Raw genomic sequence first — 15881 nt, forward strand, 5'->3', positions numbered from 1 at the left:
CCTACCCACCCCATCACAGACAGATGGCCCTCTTGCTCCTGTGTAAAAAACAATCAATATTTCCAGAAACAAGAATGCCAGAGGTCCTTGTCCTTGACCTTGGTATGTCTGGGCTGCAGGATCTTTTTTTTTTTTTTTTTTTCCTTTTTTGAGATGGAGTCTCGCTCTGTCACCCAGGCTGGAGTGCAGTGGCACGATTTTGGCTCACTGCAACCTCTGCCTCCCAGCTTCAAGTGATTCTCCTGCCTCAGCCTCCTGAGTAGCTGGCATTATAGGCACGTGCCACCACACCCAGCTAATTTTTTGTATTTTTGGTAGAGATGGGGTTTCACCATGTTGGCCAGGCTGGTCTCGACTCCTGACCTCAAGTGCTCCGCCTGCCTCAGCCTCGCAAAGTGCTGGGATTACAGGTGTGAGCCACTGCGCCCGGCCTGGAGGATCTTTTAAAAAATTTTACTTATTTGAGACAGGGTCTCACTCTGTCACCCAGGCTGGAGTGCAGTGGCACAATCATGGCTCATGGCAGCCTTGACCTCTCCAGGCTCAGGTAATCCTCCCACCTCAGCCTCTTGAATAGCTGGGACCTCAGACACCTGCCACCACACCCAGCTAATTTTTGTATATTTAGTAGAGACGGAGTTTCGTCATGTTGGTTGGGCTGGTCTCACACTCCTGACCTTAAGTGATCTGCTCGCCTTGGCCTCCCGAAGTGCTAGGATTACAGGTGTGAGTCATTGTGCCTGGCCAGGGGCTGAAGGATCTTGAGGTATCCTTGGGATTTTAGGGAAGCTCAAAGTGCTTTAGGGCCACGGGGGTCGCTACCAGTGCCACCCATCTTCAGCCTCTCCCTGCTCCTCGCTTCTGACCCTTGCTAGTGGTATCGGCGGTTACACCGTCATCCTGCTGAGCGCCCACCTCTGGAACTGTCTCATGTGGGTGCTGCTTCTGCCCAGGCCCTTCCTCTCCCCATTCTCTGGGACACGGTTAGGGAAAATGAGTCTCTTCCTTTCTCCTTCCCTGGTACACAGGATCCTAATGAGATTCAGGCTGAAAAAAAGCCAATTTATAGAGCAGATGGGTGGTGAGTCAAGGGGAGGAAAGGTCATTCTTAATAGGAGCCAGGGTTCCTTCCATCCCCTCTCTGAGGCTGCCTGGACTGTGCCATCCGCCTAACTCAGGCGACCTTAATTAACTCAAGTGCTTGCTGGCAGTCCGAAGATGCACAGGCAAGAGGATTGTATTTCCAAGCTGGGCAAGGGCTGGCTTCACTGAGAGAACACATTCCCTGGATCTGGCTGGAGACCTGGAGACTCACGGGAAAGTGTACATGCCCCATCCTGAAGCCCACGCCTCTCGCACGTCGCACGTCTCACCTGGGTACTTGCCGCCGCGACTCCTCTTGATGAAACAGACGATGAGCAGGATCAGCACCAGGAGGGCGATGGCGCACATAAGCCCAATGAACCAGCCCTGGGTGGCGATGTCTGCTTGGTTGTTGGTGTAAGCTGGCGGGGAGGGCCGGAAGCAAACCCGTGAATGATTTCATGGGGGAGACGGTGAGGAGGGAGATGGAGGGAAGAACTTCAGCTATTTCATGTGGATGTTTCTCCTGGAGCCTAACACTACCACCTAGCAGCCCCCCTGGCCCAAACTACCCCGCTAAAGGACAAAAAGAAAATAATTAAAGAGCCAAGGTCAAAAGATCAGAAAAGAGGCAAAGGAAAGGGGTACGAGGAGCAAATAAGAAGCAGAAGGCTGAACAGGTCCTTTAGGAAGGGGAAAGTGTCATAGGGACGAAGCACGGCATCCTTGGAAACCAGAGGGCTGGTCACAGCCTAATGGGGACTGAGGGACGGCCACAGACTGGCCATGGAAGTATGATTCCCCATGGATGAGTCCAGGGTGGAGAAATGGGAGCCGGCAAGCTACCCATCAGGGAGTGCAGGCTGTGGCCACGTTGCAAAAACCTGCTATGAGAACACCTTCGCAGGCCTGCACAGGCACACAGCAGCATCCCTGCCCACCAGCATGGCTCTGAAGCCATCCAGGCTTCCTGAGGGTGGGGACTGGACCAAGTGGAGGCCCAGGATGCCCTATCTTTTCACGTCTCTCTAGTGGATCCTGCACTTCCTGACAGCAAAGGCAATCCTGGTGTGGGTACCCCTAGCCAGGCCAGCAGCGATGTGGGGCTGGGGCTGTGCCTTCTGCTCACTCCATGCCACTTCCAGGCTACTCCACACAGGGTGACCCCCCGGTGGTCTGTGACAAGCCGATGTGCCCCCTCCAACTCCTGTGACAGTGAGTCCCTCTCTGTCCATGCCCAGCGTATGTGGAGACCTCTTTCAAAGTGGGCAGATCCCTTTGTGATTTAAAAGGCCTGCAGGAGGGCCCGAAGAACAGGTGCTAAGGAGTCATCTGAGGGTGTCCTTGATGGCCCAATGGCTGGGTTTGGGTTTGGGAGGGGGGGGTGGTCAGTACCAACTCACGCTTCTCCTTTCTACCGGCTGGAGAACAAAAGCGACCCCTCCTGAAATGCAGCCTGTCACAGAACGTGAGACTGTGACAGAAGGGAAGGATCAAAGGAACTGAATACAATCAAAGTAACCCTGGAACCAGCCAGCCCAGAGACACCTGGGGAGAGAGGCACACAACAGCAGGAGCCCCAAGAACCATGGAGCTGGCGCCAAGGCACTGAGCCTCCTTCCAGGAGCACAGGGAAAAGCATGAGGGCCACAGCACCTGCGCCCCCAGGTCTTCAGCACATGCCATTTGTGGGGCAGTTATCTGGGTGCAAGCCCACCCTTTGCTCCTCTTGGGGGCAGAAACTGTTTTTACAGCCTTCCCAGTGCCCAGTCAAGGGCATTGCACCAAGAAGTTTCTCAATACGGGGTGAAGACTGATGAACAAGTGTCCTCTGCACTCTGGCTGCCCAGGGCAGCCCCGGGCTGAAAAGCAGGTGAGGCCTGTGAGAAGAAGGCTTGTGAGTTCCATGATCTAGGTAGGCTTCAGAGAAAAGTCCCATTCCCGCTTCCACTCCTGCTCCCAGCAGGCCCCCGCCACAGTGTCAGAGTGATATTTCCAACCCACCACGTAGGACTGAATCACTTCCTTGCTTTAACCCTCCAAAGCTTCTCATTGTTATTGAAGAAAACTCTTCATTCCTTATCCCGACCTGTCAGGCTCCATCAGAGCAGGCAGGCCCTGGCCATCTCTCTAGTCCTACCTCCCACCACCCCGTCCTCATGCTGTATGCTCCAGCCATGCTGGCTGCTCTCATTCCTACTGCAGGGCCTTTGCATCTGCTGCTTTTTCTTCTAATGGCTGCCTTGGCAACTGGCACCTCCTCAGAGAGGTCTTCCTGAACCTTCCCAGCTTAAACAAAGCCCCTCTCCCCAACTCCCACCTAGCCGCTATCTCTATTTCATAGCATTTATAACCATTTAATATATATATAGATCTATCATTATCTATTTAATCCTTCCTTCCATCCTTCCTTCCCTCCCTCCCTCCTTTTTTTTCTCTTACCCTCTAGTCCTCTCCCCTTCCCCCCCCCCCCCACTCCCCTCCCCTACTCTCCCTTCCCCTTCCCTCCTCTTCTCTTCTCTTTCCGAGACAGAGTCTCGCTCTGTTGCCCAGGCTGGAGTGCAGTGGTGTTATCATAGCTCATTGCAACCTCAATCTCCTGGGCTTAAGTAATCCTCTTATCTCAGCCTCTCAAGTAGCTGGGACTACAAGTGCATGTCACCATGCCTAGTTAATTTTTTTTTTATTTTTAGTAATGACAGGATCTTGCTATGTTGTGTAGGCTGGTCTCAAAGTCCTAAGTGTTCCTGTGTCTTAAAACAAAAACCCTTGAGGAACTTACCAGACTTTTTAGCTCCAGCTCACATGCTGCCCTCTTATTGGTATGCTCTGTGCTCTTCCGCCCCCTCCAGTTCCCGCCAACTCCTCTGTACCCTAGCAAGCTGACTTCAAGCCCCTCTATTCTTAGCGCTTCAGCTGTTACCACTGAGTGGGCCTCTCCCAAGCTGACCTCAACCTCCTTAACGCTCATCAGCACCAGTGACCCTTTATTCATCCCCCATCATCCCTCCAGCCACCTCCACAACCGTAAGCCCAGAGCCTCCTCCTACAGCTCTCCTTGGATTCATGTGCTTAAAATTCAACCTGCGTCTTCCTGCCCTCCTGCCTTGATTCTCCCAGCTCTCCTGTGCTGCCAGAGGCCTCACCACTGTGCCCATCTCTAAGAGCTGCCACTTCTTCCAAAACGCCTCCCATATTCCTCTCACTGTTCCATTCTATTCCAGGGGTCCCCTCACCTGTGCCTGCCACTTCCTGTGGATACAATGAGACATGCTGTTACCACCTTCCTAGGAGGCTTCCAATGGTGCCACCTTTCCTTACTCCCCACTGTGTGGGCTCAGCTCCTGAGCCTGGCCTTCTGGGAGCTCCAGTCTCCTTTCCGTGCATCCTGCCCCTCCCGCCCAAGAAAGCCCAGGCTGTCGCCCTCCTAGCTCACTGCCACCCTTGCACACTCTACCCCTCCTCCCTGAATCTCCCCTTGCTCCAACTCACACCATCTCCGAACTCCAATTTTACCCCCAGCTGCTCCATGCAGTGGAACATTTAATTGTTCTATTTCCTGGGTCCTGGTTTCCAATTATACTATTGAAGTCTTGAGAACGGGGGATCTCTTTTAGCCTCGTAGTACTTGGCACAATGCTGGTCACATAACAAGTAGTCAGTGACTACTTATTGATTAATGGGTGAATTTAATCTTACTGTAATACAGTTAACCTGGCATACCGATTTAGGTTTTTCCCCTGATATCAGCTAGGGGTCATATGGATACTGGCTTGCCCATGTGCTAGAACTGGGCACTGGGATGAAGGAATTACTTCAACATGTGTTTGGATAGTTGTACCCACCTTTTGCAAGGAGGTTGGTTTGTGTGTCTGCAACGACCTAGTCAACGGCCTAGTTGCACCACCATCTTCCTGGGTGCTTGTTCTGATGCAGCCTGACAGCTGTCTCCACAAGACTTCCTTCCTCTTGGGAAAGAAAGTCATCATTCCAGGGGAAAGGGGCCACATGGGCAATTAGGAAGCAAATGTGGCTTTTCATTCCTGATGTACCAGGTGAAGTTCAAATGTTACCTTCCGTCCTTACTGAAAAGGTGAAGGAATTTCCTGTGAAGTTTGGACACAGAAGGCTGTTCAAAACCAAGTGGGATCAGGGGTAAGGTGGGCTCAACCACATCCCATCAAAGTGATTTAGTTTCTCAAGGACCAAAAGAAATTTAGGACATAATGATCACACTTACAATGGGACTCCATGACTTGGACTCTGAGAGGAAGGCATTTTAGCAAGGCCCCAGAGCAATTATATTTGACTGTCAACACCATACTCGATGGGTCTGTTAAACTTGTTTCAAGATTCCTAACAGATCCAGTAATATCAGTGTGCAAAGACCAGGGTGCGTTTAAACTTGCCACTCTCAGCTGTAACTGACAGGAGCCAGAACAGCATCCTCTCGTCCGGCCCCCACGCCTCTTACACTGGACTAGAAGACGTGTTTTGTGTGCCTTCCACACCTCACCCTGCAACACCCACTCAGAAATGGGCAACACACCTGCAAAGCAGACAGCTCTCATGACTCCTAATTCTAACTGGGAGGAATTGGGTTTGGCCAGGGAAGAAAGGCCAGTCACGCAAAGTCTGCAGAAGAATTATGTTCTAGAAATAGCGATAGATTAACAAATACAAAGGGGATGGATTTTCCCCAAATACAATTTGGCTTGGCTGTTCTCACTTAAGCACAATTTGACACCTCTCCACCCCTTGCCCCATCCTGGCCCACCAAAGAGATGCTTCTCCCAAACACAGCAGAAGCTGACTGCATTCAGGTCCCCTGAGGCCCTGCTCCCTGCTCTCCTGAGGTCCCAGGCAGGCTGCTATCTGACTGCTGGCCCACTCTAAGCATCCGCCATCCTCCTGCCTTACCCCATCCCGCCCCCAGCACAGAAGGGCTGATGGGCCTCTTGGGATCCAGGGTTATGTGTTTGTAGCCCCTCAGGTCTCTTTGGCTTCAGACACTTCAAGGAGGTGATTAACTTCCCATTGGGATTTTTCTGGTGAGGGTCACAGAGGCTGTCAGCCTTCCCAGTGGTTTCCTTCAATTTCCTTCCTGAACTGCTATAGCGCGTTCAAGTCTGCAGACTAAAGTGACTGCCTGTGGTTGTCTAAATGACCATGGTCAGGGCCCAGAGATGCTCACGAGTTCTTGCTTTAATGAAACACAGAGATCTGTGGATTGCATGGACTTGGCTCTGGAGTCCATCCACAGGAAGGAGAATGTGTATTTTTGAAGAATATGGACACACATTCACAGACTTCAGAAAGTGAAAATATTTCCTTTCCCTATGTGGTTTGCAGACAGTAATTTCCAGCCAGCCTGTGAGAGAAGTGGACAATATGTACTCAGAGCGGGGCTCATCAACCTGCCCACTCCAGCTCTCGCTGGGAGGAGTCTGGGAAGACTTGCCAGGGCTGAGTGCTTCATCACTGGAAAGCAAACTATCAAGATGAGCCTTTCCACCAAGTGCAGGAAAAGAGAAATGAGTATTTAGGTTCAGAAGCATACCCAGTATCAATCATTTTTCTGTCGTGTGCTTACTACCCCAAATCAGATTAGGACATCCCTGAGGGCAGGGCCTAAACCCTCACCCACAGCCCTAGGGCTTAGCACCTGGAGAAGTCAAACTCTGAAAGCAGGTTGCCCTGGTTTTGGCAGTCTTCCCTAGGATGGAACTCTATTTTCAAATATCATCTTTGCTTTTTGCTGCTGTGCTGGACTCAAGTATGTAATGAAGCAAAATGAAATGCACATACCAGTGAGCAACAGCTTGGGACCTCATCTGAGCTAGACAGAGTCCAGCCTCTTGCTCTGCTCGGTCCACTGTCCAGTTGCCTGGCCTGGCTCCCCTTGTTACAGGACAGGCTGGCCACTCAGACATCCTGCCTGAGTCAGCCTGGCTAGCCTCAATCAGGGAGCCCGACTCTCAGACCCTCTGAGCCTTGATGGCATGCAAATGTGCAGGACAGGCGGAGATACAGGGAGGAAGACAGGATGCTGGACCAGGAGGGACTAGGATAGAAGGGGTGGGGTGAGACGTTTACACAGATGGGCAGGGACTCCCAAGATGCAAGCTACCAGGATCAGCCTCGCCAGGCCAGGTGCAGGAGGAGTAATGAATATTTAAGTCAACATTCAGAAGTTCATATAAATCACTGTGTGTTTTTTCCCCTCCGCTATCCTGTGTATCTAATGACCTGCATCTGATTAGGATATCCCCTGGAGGCAAGGTACTGATCCTTTTCTCTCTTAATCTCTTTCCCCACCCTTACCCTTAGCCCCAGGGCTTAGCATACAGGCCACTTGGCAGCCTGCTAGGCTGAGTTTAAAGCTACACACACTCAGACCAGCAAGTGCCCTGTAAGTAGCCAGCTACCTCTACCAGCACAGAGACTGCTGAACCTTGTACCCTTTGCTGAGCCCCAGTTGGCCTGTTCATTTGGCACAAGGAATATGTTTCTTCATCCACAGCTGAAGCCACTATAGAGCCAGAATCATTCCAGTTCTGGAGAGTTTCTTCCCCTCTCCCTGCATGACAAAAAGTCACCTACTTTTAGGCCAAGACAAACTTGGGACAAAAACAAAGCCCCAAACAAGTTGTGTCACTTACTTTGAAATTTTTAACAGTAGATGATGGTGGCAAGGGAGTCACAAATGCACTGATCTCCTGGAGCGATTTCTAGATCAAGGCCCTGCGATGGCCCTATCCCCTGATCCTGCATGAAGGGAGCCAGCCCCTGTGCACACAGGCCAGGCTGCACTACTTTCCTGCAGCCCCCAGACCCACAGACAGTGACCAAATGTGCACACACACCAGGCAGAGCAGGGGGCTAAGTGTTCTCTGTTGTCATTAAACATCCTTTGTTTCCTTCTGACCCCCACAGGGCCACAATCACTGTTTCCTCTCCACTACGCATGCACACTGCGCTCCTCTAGGCTTCCTGGGAGCCTTCAGCTGATGCATAATAAGAGCTGAGACACGCCATGCAAGGTGGGAAATGGGGTGGGGATGAGTCTTCTTTCCGAGGAGAGAGGCAAGCAGGAAGCTGAGGATGAGAATGAAATGCCCCATGCTCGCAGGGGATGGCCAGGCCAGGTCCCCTCTCACCTGTACTGGTCATAAAGGTGATGACGGTACTGCTGATGCCCTCGTTGTCCCGGGAATAAACCCGCAACGTGTATGTCATCCCGGGATAGAGGTCTGTCAGCTGTATAGGCTGAGCCTGGGCCTTAACTGGGAGAGTTTTTTTCGTATGGTTGCCTGGGGAACAGAAACCTCAATCAGCCTAGAGCCAGGCACCAGGAGCTGGAGAGCCAGTGCTTAGGTCCTGGTCACCTGTCAAAGGTAGAAAGTGTGGGGGAAGGGACCAGGGAACCGCGGGTCCAGTCCACCATACAGACCAGGAGGTTTCCAGGCAGCTTCCCTATGCCTGTCCATGCAATACTAACGCTTTTAAACGACCCTTCAGCTGGGGACACCGTTCCCTCTTCTGAAGTTCTCTTCCTCACCACAGTCTTCACACTAGACATATTATAACCTACTTCCTTAAACTCTCAGCTTGTCAGCAGATGCTCTGTCGCCCTGGAAGCGATTAACTTTTCACTTGGATCTGGCTGGTGAGGGCCAGAAAGCCAGTTAGTATCCCTCATGAAAACTGGAGATGAGCTGGGACTCTGCCTCTTGGCTCTCATTCCTAGTTTCACCTCTCATTTCTCACCATGTAGTGAATTCCCACATCAGGAAAAGTGTGTGTGGGTGCATATAGGCTGTAGGGTGAATAGGGGTAGTAGGAGCCTGAAAAAGTATGGACCAAACTATGGAGTCCAGGTGCTATGGATGTGAACTCCCCCTCCAACCAGAGAGAACTAAGTCAGCTTTGCTCTCTCCTGAGAAGGTCTTTGGGTAGGCTATCCCAGGTGGATTTGCTGGCAGGGTTAGTTGGCTTAATTGCTTAGAGCACACACTAAAGACGTCAGGATGGTGGGTTTGACCCTGTAGGAACAGGGTCCTTCACTCAGGGGCCACACCCTGCAGTCCAACGAATCTGTACCCTTGGTCCCAAGCTCCAGTAAAGGGTGACCAACTCAGCTCAAGCCACCAGCTGGGACAAATGGCTCTGGTCTGTGGCTCTGACTGGGGGCCGCTGGCATTCCTCTGGGAGCAAAGCAGGGTTATAGCCCAAGTCTGTGAACTGGCTCACCCAGTCTAGTGGAGCCTGAGTTAAGGAGATCAATGCAGAGGACACATTTGGCTCATTTGGGGGCTATTCAGAACCCTCATCCTGGGCAGGAAATGAATGAAGGGCCCCTTTACACAGGTCCTGCACAGACATGCAATCCTAGACTTCCACTAATGGCTTGAGAAGCCCCCTTCCTTCTCCTTGAGCCTGTTCCTCCCACCTCACTGCCGCCTGAGTGCATATCGATTTCATTAAGCCATAATTAAGCCAGGCTAAAAGGCCTCTCTGAGCCTGGGGGAGTTCACAGGATCTCTTTAATGGCATCTACCACTACCCGCCGCTGCTGCCGACGCCGCTGCCGCCACCACCACCCCGCACAGCAATGCTTACTGTCGATGTACTCAACCACAAAGTCAGTTCCGGGCCCGAAATTGTGCTTCCAGGTGATGTTGGCCCATTTACTGTTGGGGAGCACCGTGACGTTCCATATGGACTGCTCATCGGGGGCTGGTGGACGGGTTAGAAGAGGAGTTAGTGATGAGGAGGGAGTGGCACCAGAGACATGGAGACACACACACACACACAAGCGTGTGCATGCACGCACATGCCCACGCTCGCGCACGCACACATGTACACACAGTCATCTAGGAAAGGGGAGAGTCAGAAATGGCTGTGCACAGGGCCTGACAGAGCTCCAAGCTGCAGCCTTGGTGGCCAGGCCAGAGGTCGCTGTCCAGGGACCAGCAGGTACAGTCGGGAGGACTTCTGAGGGAGAGCTGGAAACTGACTATGTGTCCACATAGGTAGGGTTAGGAATGAAAGAGTTTTTTTTTTTTTTTTTTGAGACGGAGTATTGTTCTGTTGCCCAAGCTGGAGTACAATGGCGTGATCTCGACTCACTGTAACCTCCACCACCCAGGTTCAAGCGATTCTCCTGCCTCAGCCTCCCAAGTAGCTGAGATTACAGGTGCCCGCCACCACGCCCGGCTAATTTTTGTAGAAAGAGTGGGTTTTGATCTGTGCCATTTGAGGCTCTAACCTGGACTTATTCCTTTTTCAGATCCCTTGTCGTGTCAACAGTGTAAGGAAAGGGGCCAGGAAAAAGGCCGTGTGGCCAGGAGGAGGAGGCCACACAGAGGAGATGTGTGCCAGCCCCTTCCCCTTCAAGCACAGAAGTGCTGCAGGAAGGAGAGGGTTATCTTTAAGAGCTGTGAGTCTTGATGAGATTTGCAGGAAGGATGGACTTTTGAAGCTGGAGGAGAATGGTGATCCAGACAGGTGAGGCTGGTCTAAGGAGCCCCTTGGGTTGTTCTTGGTCAGAGAGAAGCCTGGCTGATGTGTCTAACAGCTTCAGATTGTCTAAAGCCTAGAATCTCAGGGGCCCAAGTAAAGACAATGTGAAGCCTTCCTCTCCCGCGCGTGGACTAGGTGGGACCAAGAGAAGATAACTCCTTGACAACCAGCCCTCAGTGGTCCAGATACCAGAAGAATCCTGTTCTCTTGGCTTCTCGGCACCACCAAGTTTTTGATGCCTGATCTCTATGCAACACAGAGGACATTAATTATCAAGTTCCTATGAGCTGGGAGCCACTTTATCAAAGCCGTAGTGCTGTCTGAAACCATAGCCTGTGTACAGGAGAATGGCACTAATCTTCAAACGTAATCATTTTTCAAGAGTCCCAGCAGTCTGGTTACCCTATTTTTCCAGCATAGATTTAATAGTGGAGTACTCGCATGAAGCCTTGTATTTCAAAGACTTTACAAGTGTGGCTCCTGTATATTTTATTAGCATGCAAGGGGACACTGTCACCAACTCACTTGTCAAAAATAAATGCATAGAGTACATTGGTGATGCATTTATTCATTATCTATTTGACATGTGACTGAGCCTGCAGGGCTGGGGAAGTGATAAAAGATCTCCTGGTTTTCACTTCAAAGAGGTGCCTTCTGCACTACAACCTTGTCAGGCATTGGTTGCCCCAGGTGAATATGATTCATATTAAGTGAGGGGCCAAGAAAGTGATTCCACTGATGGCACTGTGGGGAGGGCAGAAGGTAGGCTTCCTTGCCTGTCTGCCAGATGCTTCAATTGTACTGGCCGCTTGAAGCCATCCCAAATTCCAGCTCCTTAGAATTTCATGGCTCTTGCTGGTGAGAATTGTGATTAGTCATTATTTGGGGACTTGAGTTTCTTCCTTCTCAGCTCTGAGCCCTGTAAATAGCTAGAGAATTTGTGTTTAAACAGTTCGGCCACCAATATGAAATTGACTCAAATCTGGCTGTTTTAAAGGCAATGAAAATTGGGGTTCTTTTAGAAAAGGCCAGGCAATGGGAAGCCAAGATGATTTAGAGGTGGGAGCTGGAGGAAGGCATTGCCACAGAGACATCAGGGTGATGACCCGGAAGCACTAAAAAGTTCAAAGAGAGGGACCAAGCATGTGAGATATCAACACCGAGAAACACAAAAAGGGTCAGGGAGGGGAAGCATAGATTGTCTCACTGACTCCTGGAATGTAAGAATTAAGGAAGCTCTCTTGAAATCTGAAAAAGACAGGCTAAGGACAAATAAAAAGGCCTATTTCACCCTGAGAAGAGTAAACTTATGAAATATCTTTTCCCAAGATGTAAGGCACGATAAAGGTGAACATTCATTTTTAAAGTCCTACAGCCATTCTGCTGCATTAGGGGAGGTAAGGATGGTTGAGGGGTGTTCCCAAGGTCTAGATAAGATTAAGGCCACGGTCAGGGCCTCTGCAGCATCTCACAGAACTTGAGGAGTGAGAGTCTGGAGGGGCTGGTCCTATGTGGCAACAAGGCCTATGTTTCAGAAGGCAAGTAACTCTTTGCTGGGGGGCAAGAGCCACTTCCTTTCTTCATTTTTGGTTCATCTTTTCTCTGAACTCAAAGCACTTGTAGGACATAAAGCCCCACTTTAATGAAAAAGATGCCTCACCGTGGCCCCAAAGAACATCAATCACCAACCCACTGGTGGCAGCTTCTAATACCCCAGCAGGTTCCTCCTCAGCCAACTTTTTCCGAAAGTGCCTGTTAAGTTCTAGATGGCACCTGTGAAGCAAACCAGCATTTTCAGGGTCTCAGGAGCTCATGGCAGCTGTGCCTCTCGTCTTCCCTGACAGCTCACTTAACTCCATGTCATTGAACTAAAAACAAAATCCTCTCATGTCTATTAAGCCTCCATCCTCATTCAGGAGGCCGAGAAAAGTGAAGCAGGGTGGGAGAAAGGAGGCCTTGGAAGGTAAAGGGACTTGCCCAGGAGACAAAGGTGGTGCCCACTGGGTCCTACAATTCTACAACTGTGGCAGAAGAGTTCTGGGTGCTTCCTGCCAGCCCTGCTGGCTGCCTCACGCTGATTTTATAGCTGGCCTGTGGGCTCAGGAAGCTACAGACCTTCCCCTTGTTAGTAATAAAAGACTGATGCTCAGTGCTTGGAAGTATCGCTGAATTCCCCTGGGGTCTCCCCGAACTGGAAGAACAGAGCTTCCTGGCCTGGCTGCATGATACAGGAACAGTGCATTCTCGTGGCTCAGTGTACCAGCCCTGGGATCGATTCTTACCAGGGGGCTCTGAGAATGCCCGTAATTTTTCCTCCATGCCTGCATTTGAGGGCTTGGGGCATTAAGGGACTCCATTGGCAATACAGTTTCCTGGAAGCTCTGGCTTTGTAAAAGAGTGTTCCTCGCGGGAGGAGAGACAAGGAAGGAACAGGGGTTCTGGGAACAGAGCTGTCTGGCACAGCTACTCCCTGCTGCTCAGCCTCTAGGCCGGATGCAGACGTGGCCAGGGCAGGAAACTCCCTCAGGCCAGTTGTACAGTATCTGGTCCTTTTCCCCTCCTCACACTGTCTTCCTTCTGGAGTGCTCGGCTCTGAGCTGACTGCCTGACATGTAGCTGGAGGCAGTCCTAACATCTGGAACCTGGGGGCCCTGCCCAAGAAGCTTGGCTGTCTGTTAAGGAACAGGGATCTGAGGCTAGAATTAGGGGTACTGAGTGGTACACTACCCAAGGAGTGTGTGTGTGTCAGGGCCAGGCTGGGGAGATCTGGGCCTCCAGGCTACGGGACCGAGCATCTAGTCATGGGTGAGTTTCCAAAGGAAACACAAAGGGAGGTGGTGGTAAACACCACCCAAGATCCCACCTACTATCTGGGGGAGCCTGTGGGTTTGTCTGGAGACCACTGGGGAGGCGGGCCAGGAGGGGATGGGGAGCATGGGCAATGCGTAGTACCGGATTCGTGTATCTTAGTCCCGGAGGTGGTGGTGGGAGGACTCTCCGTGGTGGTGGTGGCAGCAGTGGTTGTAGTAGTTGTTGCGACGGTGGTGGTGGCGATGGTGGTAGGTGCGACAGTTGGGATGATGGGGACTGTTGTGGCTTCAGTGGTGGCAGCAATGGCAGTAGCATCGGTACTGCTCACAGCGCCCGTCGCACCCACGGTAGTCGGGGGCAACGTGGGAGGAGCTGAGAGGGAAATGTAAAACAGCCGAGTCTGGTTGGTTTGGCTGTGCCCGGCCTGGATACGCGGCCCCCGCGTGCAAGGCAGGCAGCCCGGTGAGGAGATGGGGCTTAGTCATCAGGAGCCTCCCCAAGCATAACGGACTGGGTCAGACGGGTCGCAGCAACAGAAGACACAACCATGGGAGAGGAAGAGAATGAAGTCCTGTGTGTGTTTCATTTTCTTCTCATGGTCTGCGTGGCCCGAAGCACCCAGCATGCACCCAGCCTGCACCCAGCCAAGGATGCGTGAGGATGAGACGGGAAGGGGGCATGGGCTGAGTCGCTCAGACCCCAGGGATGGCATGGAGCCCCAGGCCAAACACTGGCCAGATGCCACCCAGACACAGGCCCAAGCAGCACCAGTTGGGTCCAGCCCTGGAGCCCCAGCCTAGAGGTGGGCAGGCGGTGGGGCCCTATCCAGCAGAGGCTTAGGGTGGCCTGCCATTCCCAACCAGTCACTCCAAAATCACCCTTTGTCATGCCTGCTTGAGCCCAAACAGCCACCCAAACCTGATGACAGAGGGGGAACAATCTCCACTCTGCGTGGGCGAGCCTTGCACGGCGTTCTGCCTGCCCTCGCCCTCCTCCGGTCTTGGCTCTCCTCGGTCATTCCCCTGCCTCTCCTCCCTCTCTTTCCCTTCTCTGTTCAATGGTGGCCCTTCCTGCAACCACCCTAATCCAAAGCGACTTTTTTTTTTTTTTTTTTTGAGACGGAGTCTCGCTGTCGCCCAGGCTGGAGTGCAGTGGCGCAATCTCGGCTCACTGCAAGCTCCGCCTCCCGGGTTCACGCCATTCTCCTGCCTCAGCCTCTTCGACTAGCTGGGACTACAGGCACCCGCCACCACGCCCGGCTAATTTTTTTTGTATTTTTAATAGAGACGGGGTTTCACCGTGGTCTCGATCTCCTGACCTCGTGATGACCTCGTGATCCGCCCGCCTCGGCCTCCCAAAGTGCTGGGATTACAAGCGTGAGCCACCGCGCCCGGCCTAAAGTGACTTCTTATAACTGCCTTTATCTCTAGAAACTTTGGGTCCAGGTACCCCAAGTGCTTTGTGTTCACACGAGAACATGGGAAGAGGGAGCTAATGGAATGGCCTGCACTCAGCAGCACCACCTTCCCAGCCCACAGCAGACAGAGGAGTCCCAGGCAGAGCGAGGCGCATGCTGGGCTTCTTTTCTGCATAAATCTTCATGGGGCACAGAATCGTTCAGATCTGGGCTAACTCTCTCATGACACCCATCTCCCACCCAAAGCTATTCTTGGATGTTGGTCAGCTTGGGAGGGCTAAACTTATGTATGTGACAACTTTTTCACAGGTCTTCTTTCCTGATATAGAAGGTCATGGAAAGGGCTGCCCTATCCTTACCCACAGATCTAATATTTGCTAAAGCCGAGAGTATGAGAATGAGGCCAAGCAGAGAGAGACAAAGCCACCTCCCCTCCTTGCACTTGATCTCCCGTGATCTGACAGCACTCCACTTTCTAGTATTGATGCTAATGGGGCAGTAGGCAGGGACTTTAAAACACAGGCAGCTAACTCTCACTCCCAAGGAATCCCACCCAGCCTCAAATCTCTCAGGAAAATAATATCCCAGAGAAAGGGGCTAGGGCAGGGAGGGACGCCAGAGAAAGAATTGCCAGAGAGCTTTTTTTAAGGGAGAGTGAAGTGATCCTAAGCCTTCTCAGCCAGAGCCTGCCCAACAAAAGCCCTTTCATTCCCTTGGGTCTCCAGTATTACAAGTCCCTCTTTGGAGAAGGAGGGAATACTCCTGCTTCCCTACTAATAAGATCAGAGGTACTACTGTGCCCTGAGGGTGCTGGCCACCGAAGTCACACTGGGCAGCTGACTATGCCCCATACGTTCCAGAGGTTCCTGGGCAGGCTCAAAGCTCACAATGCTATATTCCCCAAACCCTGGTCAACCCACAGACATCAGGGCGGTGTGGGGAGGGGTGAGCGGTGGGGCAACTCTCCCTCTTAGATTCTTTATTCAGGGCTGTGCTCAGTCCAGGATGGCCTCAGCCCTGGAATATAAGCTCAGCACTAAAAACA

At 51.9% G+C, this 15881-nt stretch overlaps 1 protein-coding gene across 19 annotated transcripts in view; it reads right to left on the reverse strand.

Moving 5' to 3' along the window:
* Positions 1-15881, reverse strand: part of NFASC (neurofascin) — a 203470-nt gene that overhangs the window by 11716 nt on the left and 175873 nt on the right. For 9 of the 19 annotated variants that reach the window (XR_009210890.1, XM_032137191.2, XM_032137188.2 and 6 more), the window contains 4 exons: positions 13561-13791; positions 9706-9822; positions 8244-8396; positions 1374-1505 (listed from right to left, as the gene is read on the reverse strand). Coding sequence is in view for 18 of the 19 variants with exons in the window: in XM_032137191.2 (XP_031993082.1) it covers positions 1374-1505; positions 8244-8396; positions 9706-9822; positions 13561-13791 (633 nt within the window). In the remaining variant the exon portion in view is untranslated. The remainder of the gene's footprint in view (positions 1-1373; positions 1506-8243; positions 8397-9705; positions 9823-13560; positions 13792-15881) is intronic. The other 10 variants (XM_032137205.2, XM_032137201.2, XM_032137200.2 and 7 more) reach the window with 3 other exon arrangements.

Source organism: Hylobates moloch, unplaced genomic scaffold (assembly GCF_009828535.3).
Source record: "Hylobates moloch isolate HMO894 unplaced genomic scaffold, HMol_V3 SCAFFOLD_18, whole genome shotgun sequence".
NCBI classification, from domain to species: Eukaryota; Metazoa; Chordata; class Mammalia; order Primates; family Hylobatidae; genus Hylobates; species Hylobates moloch.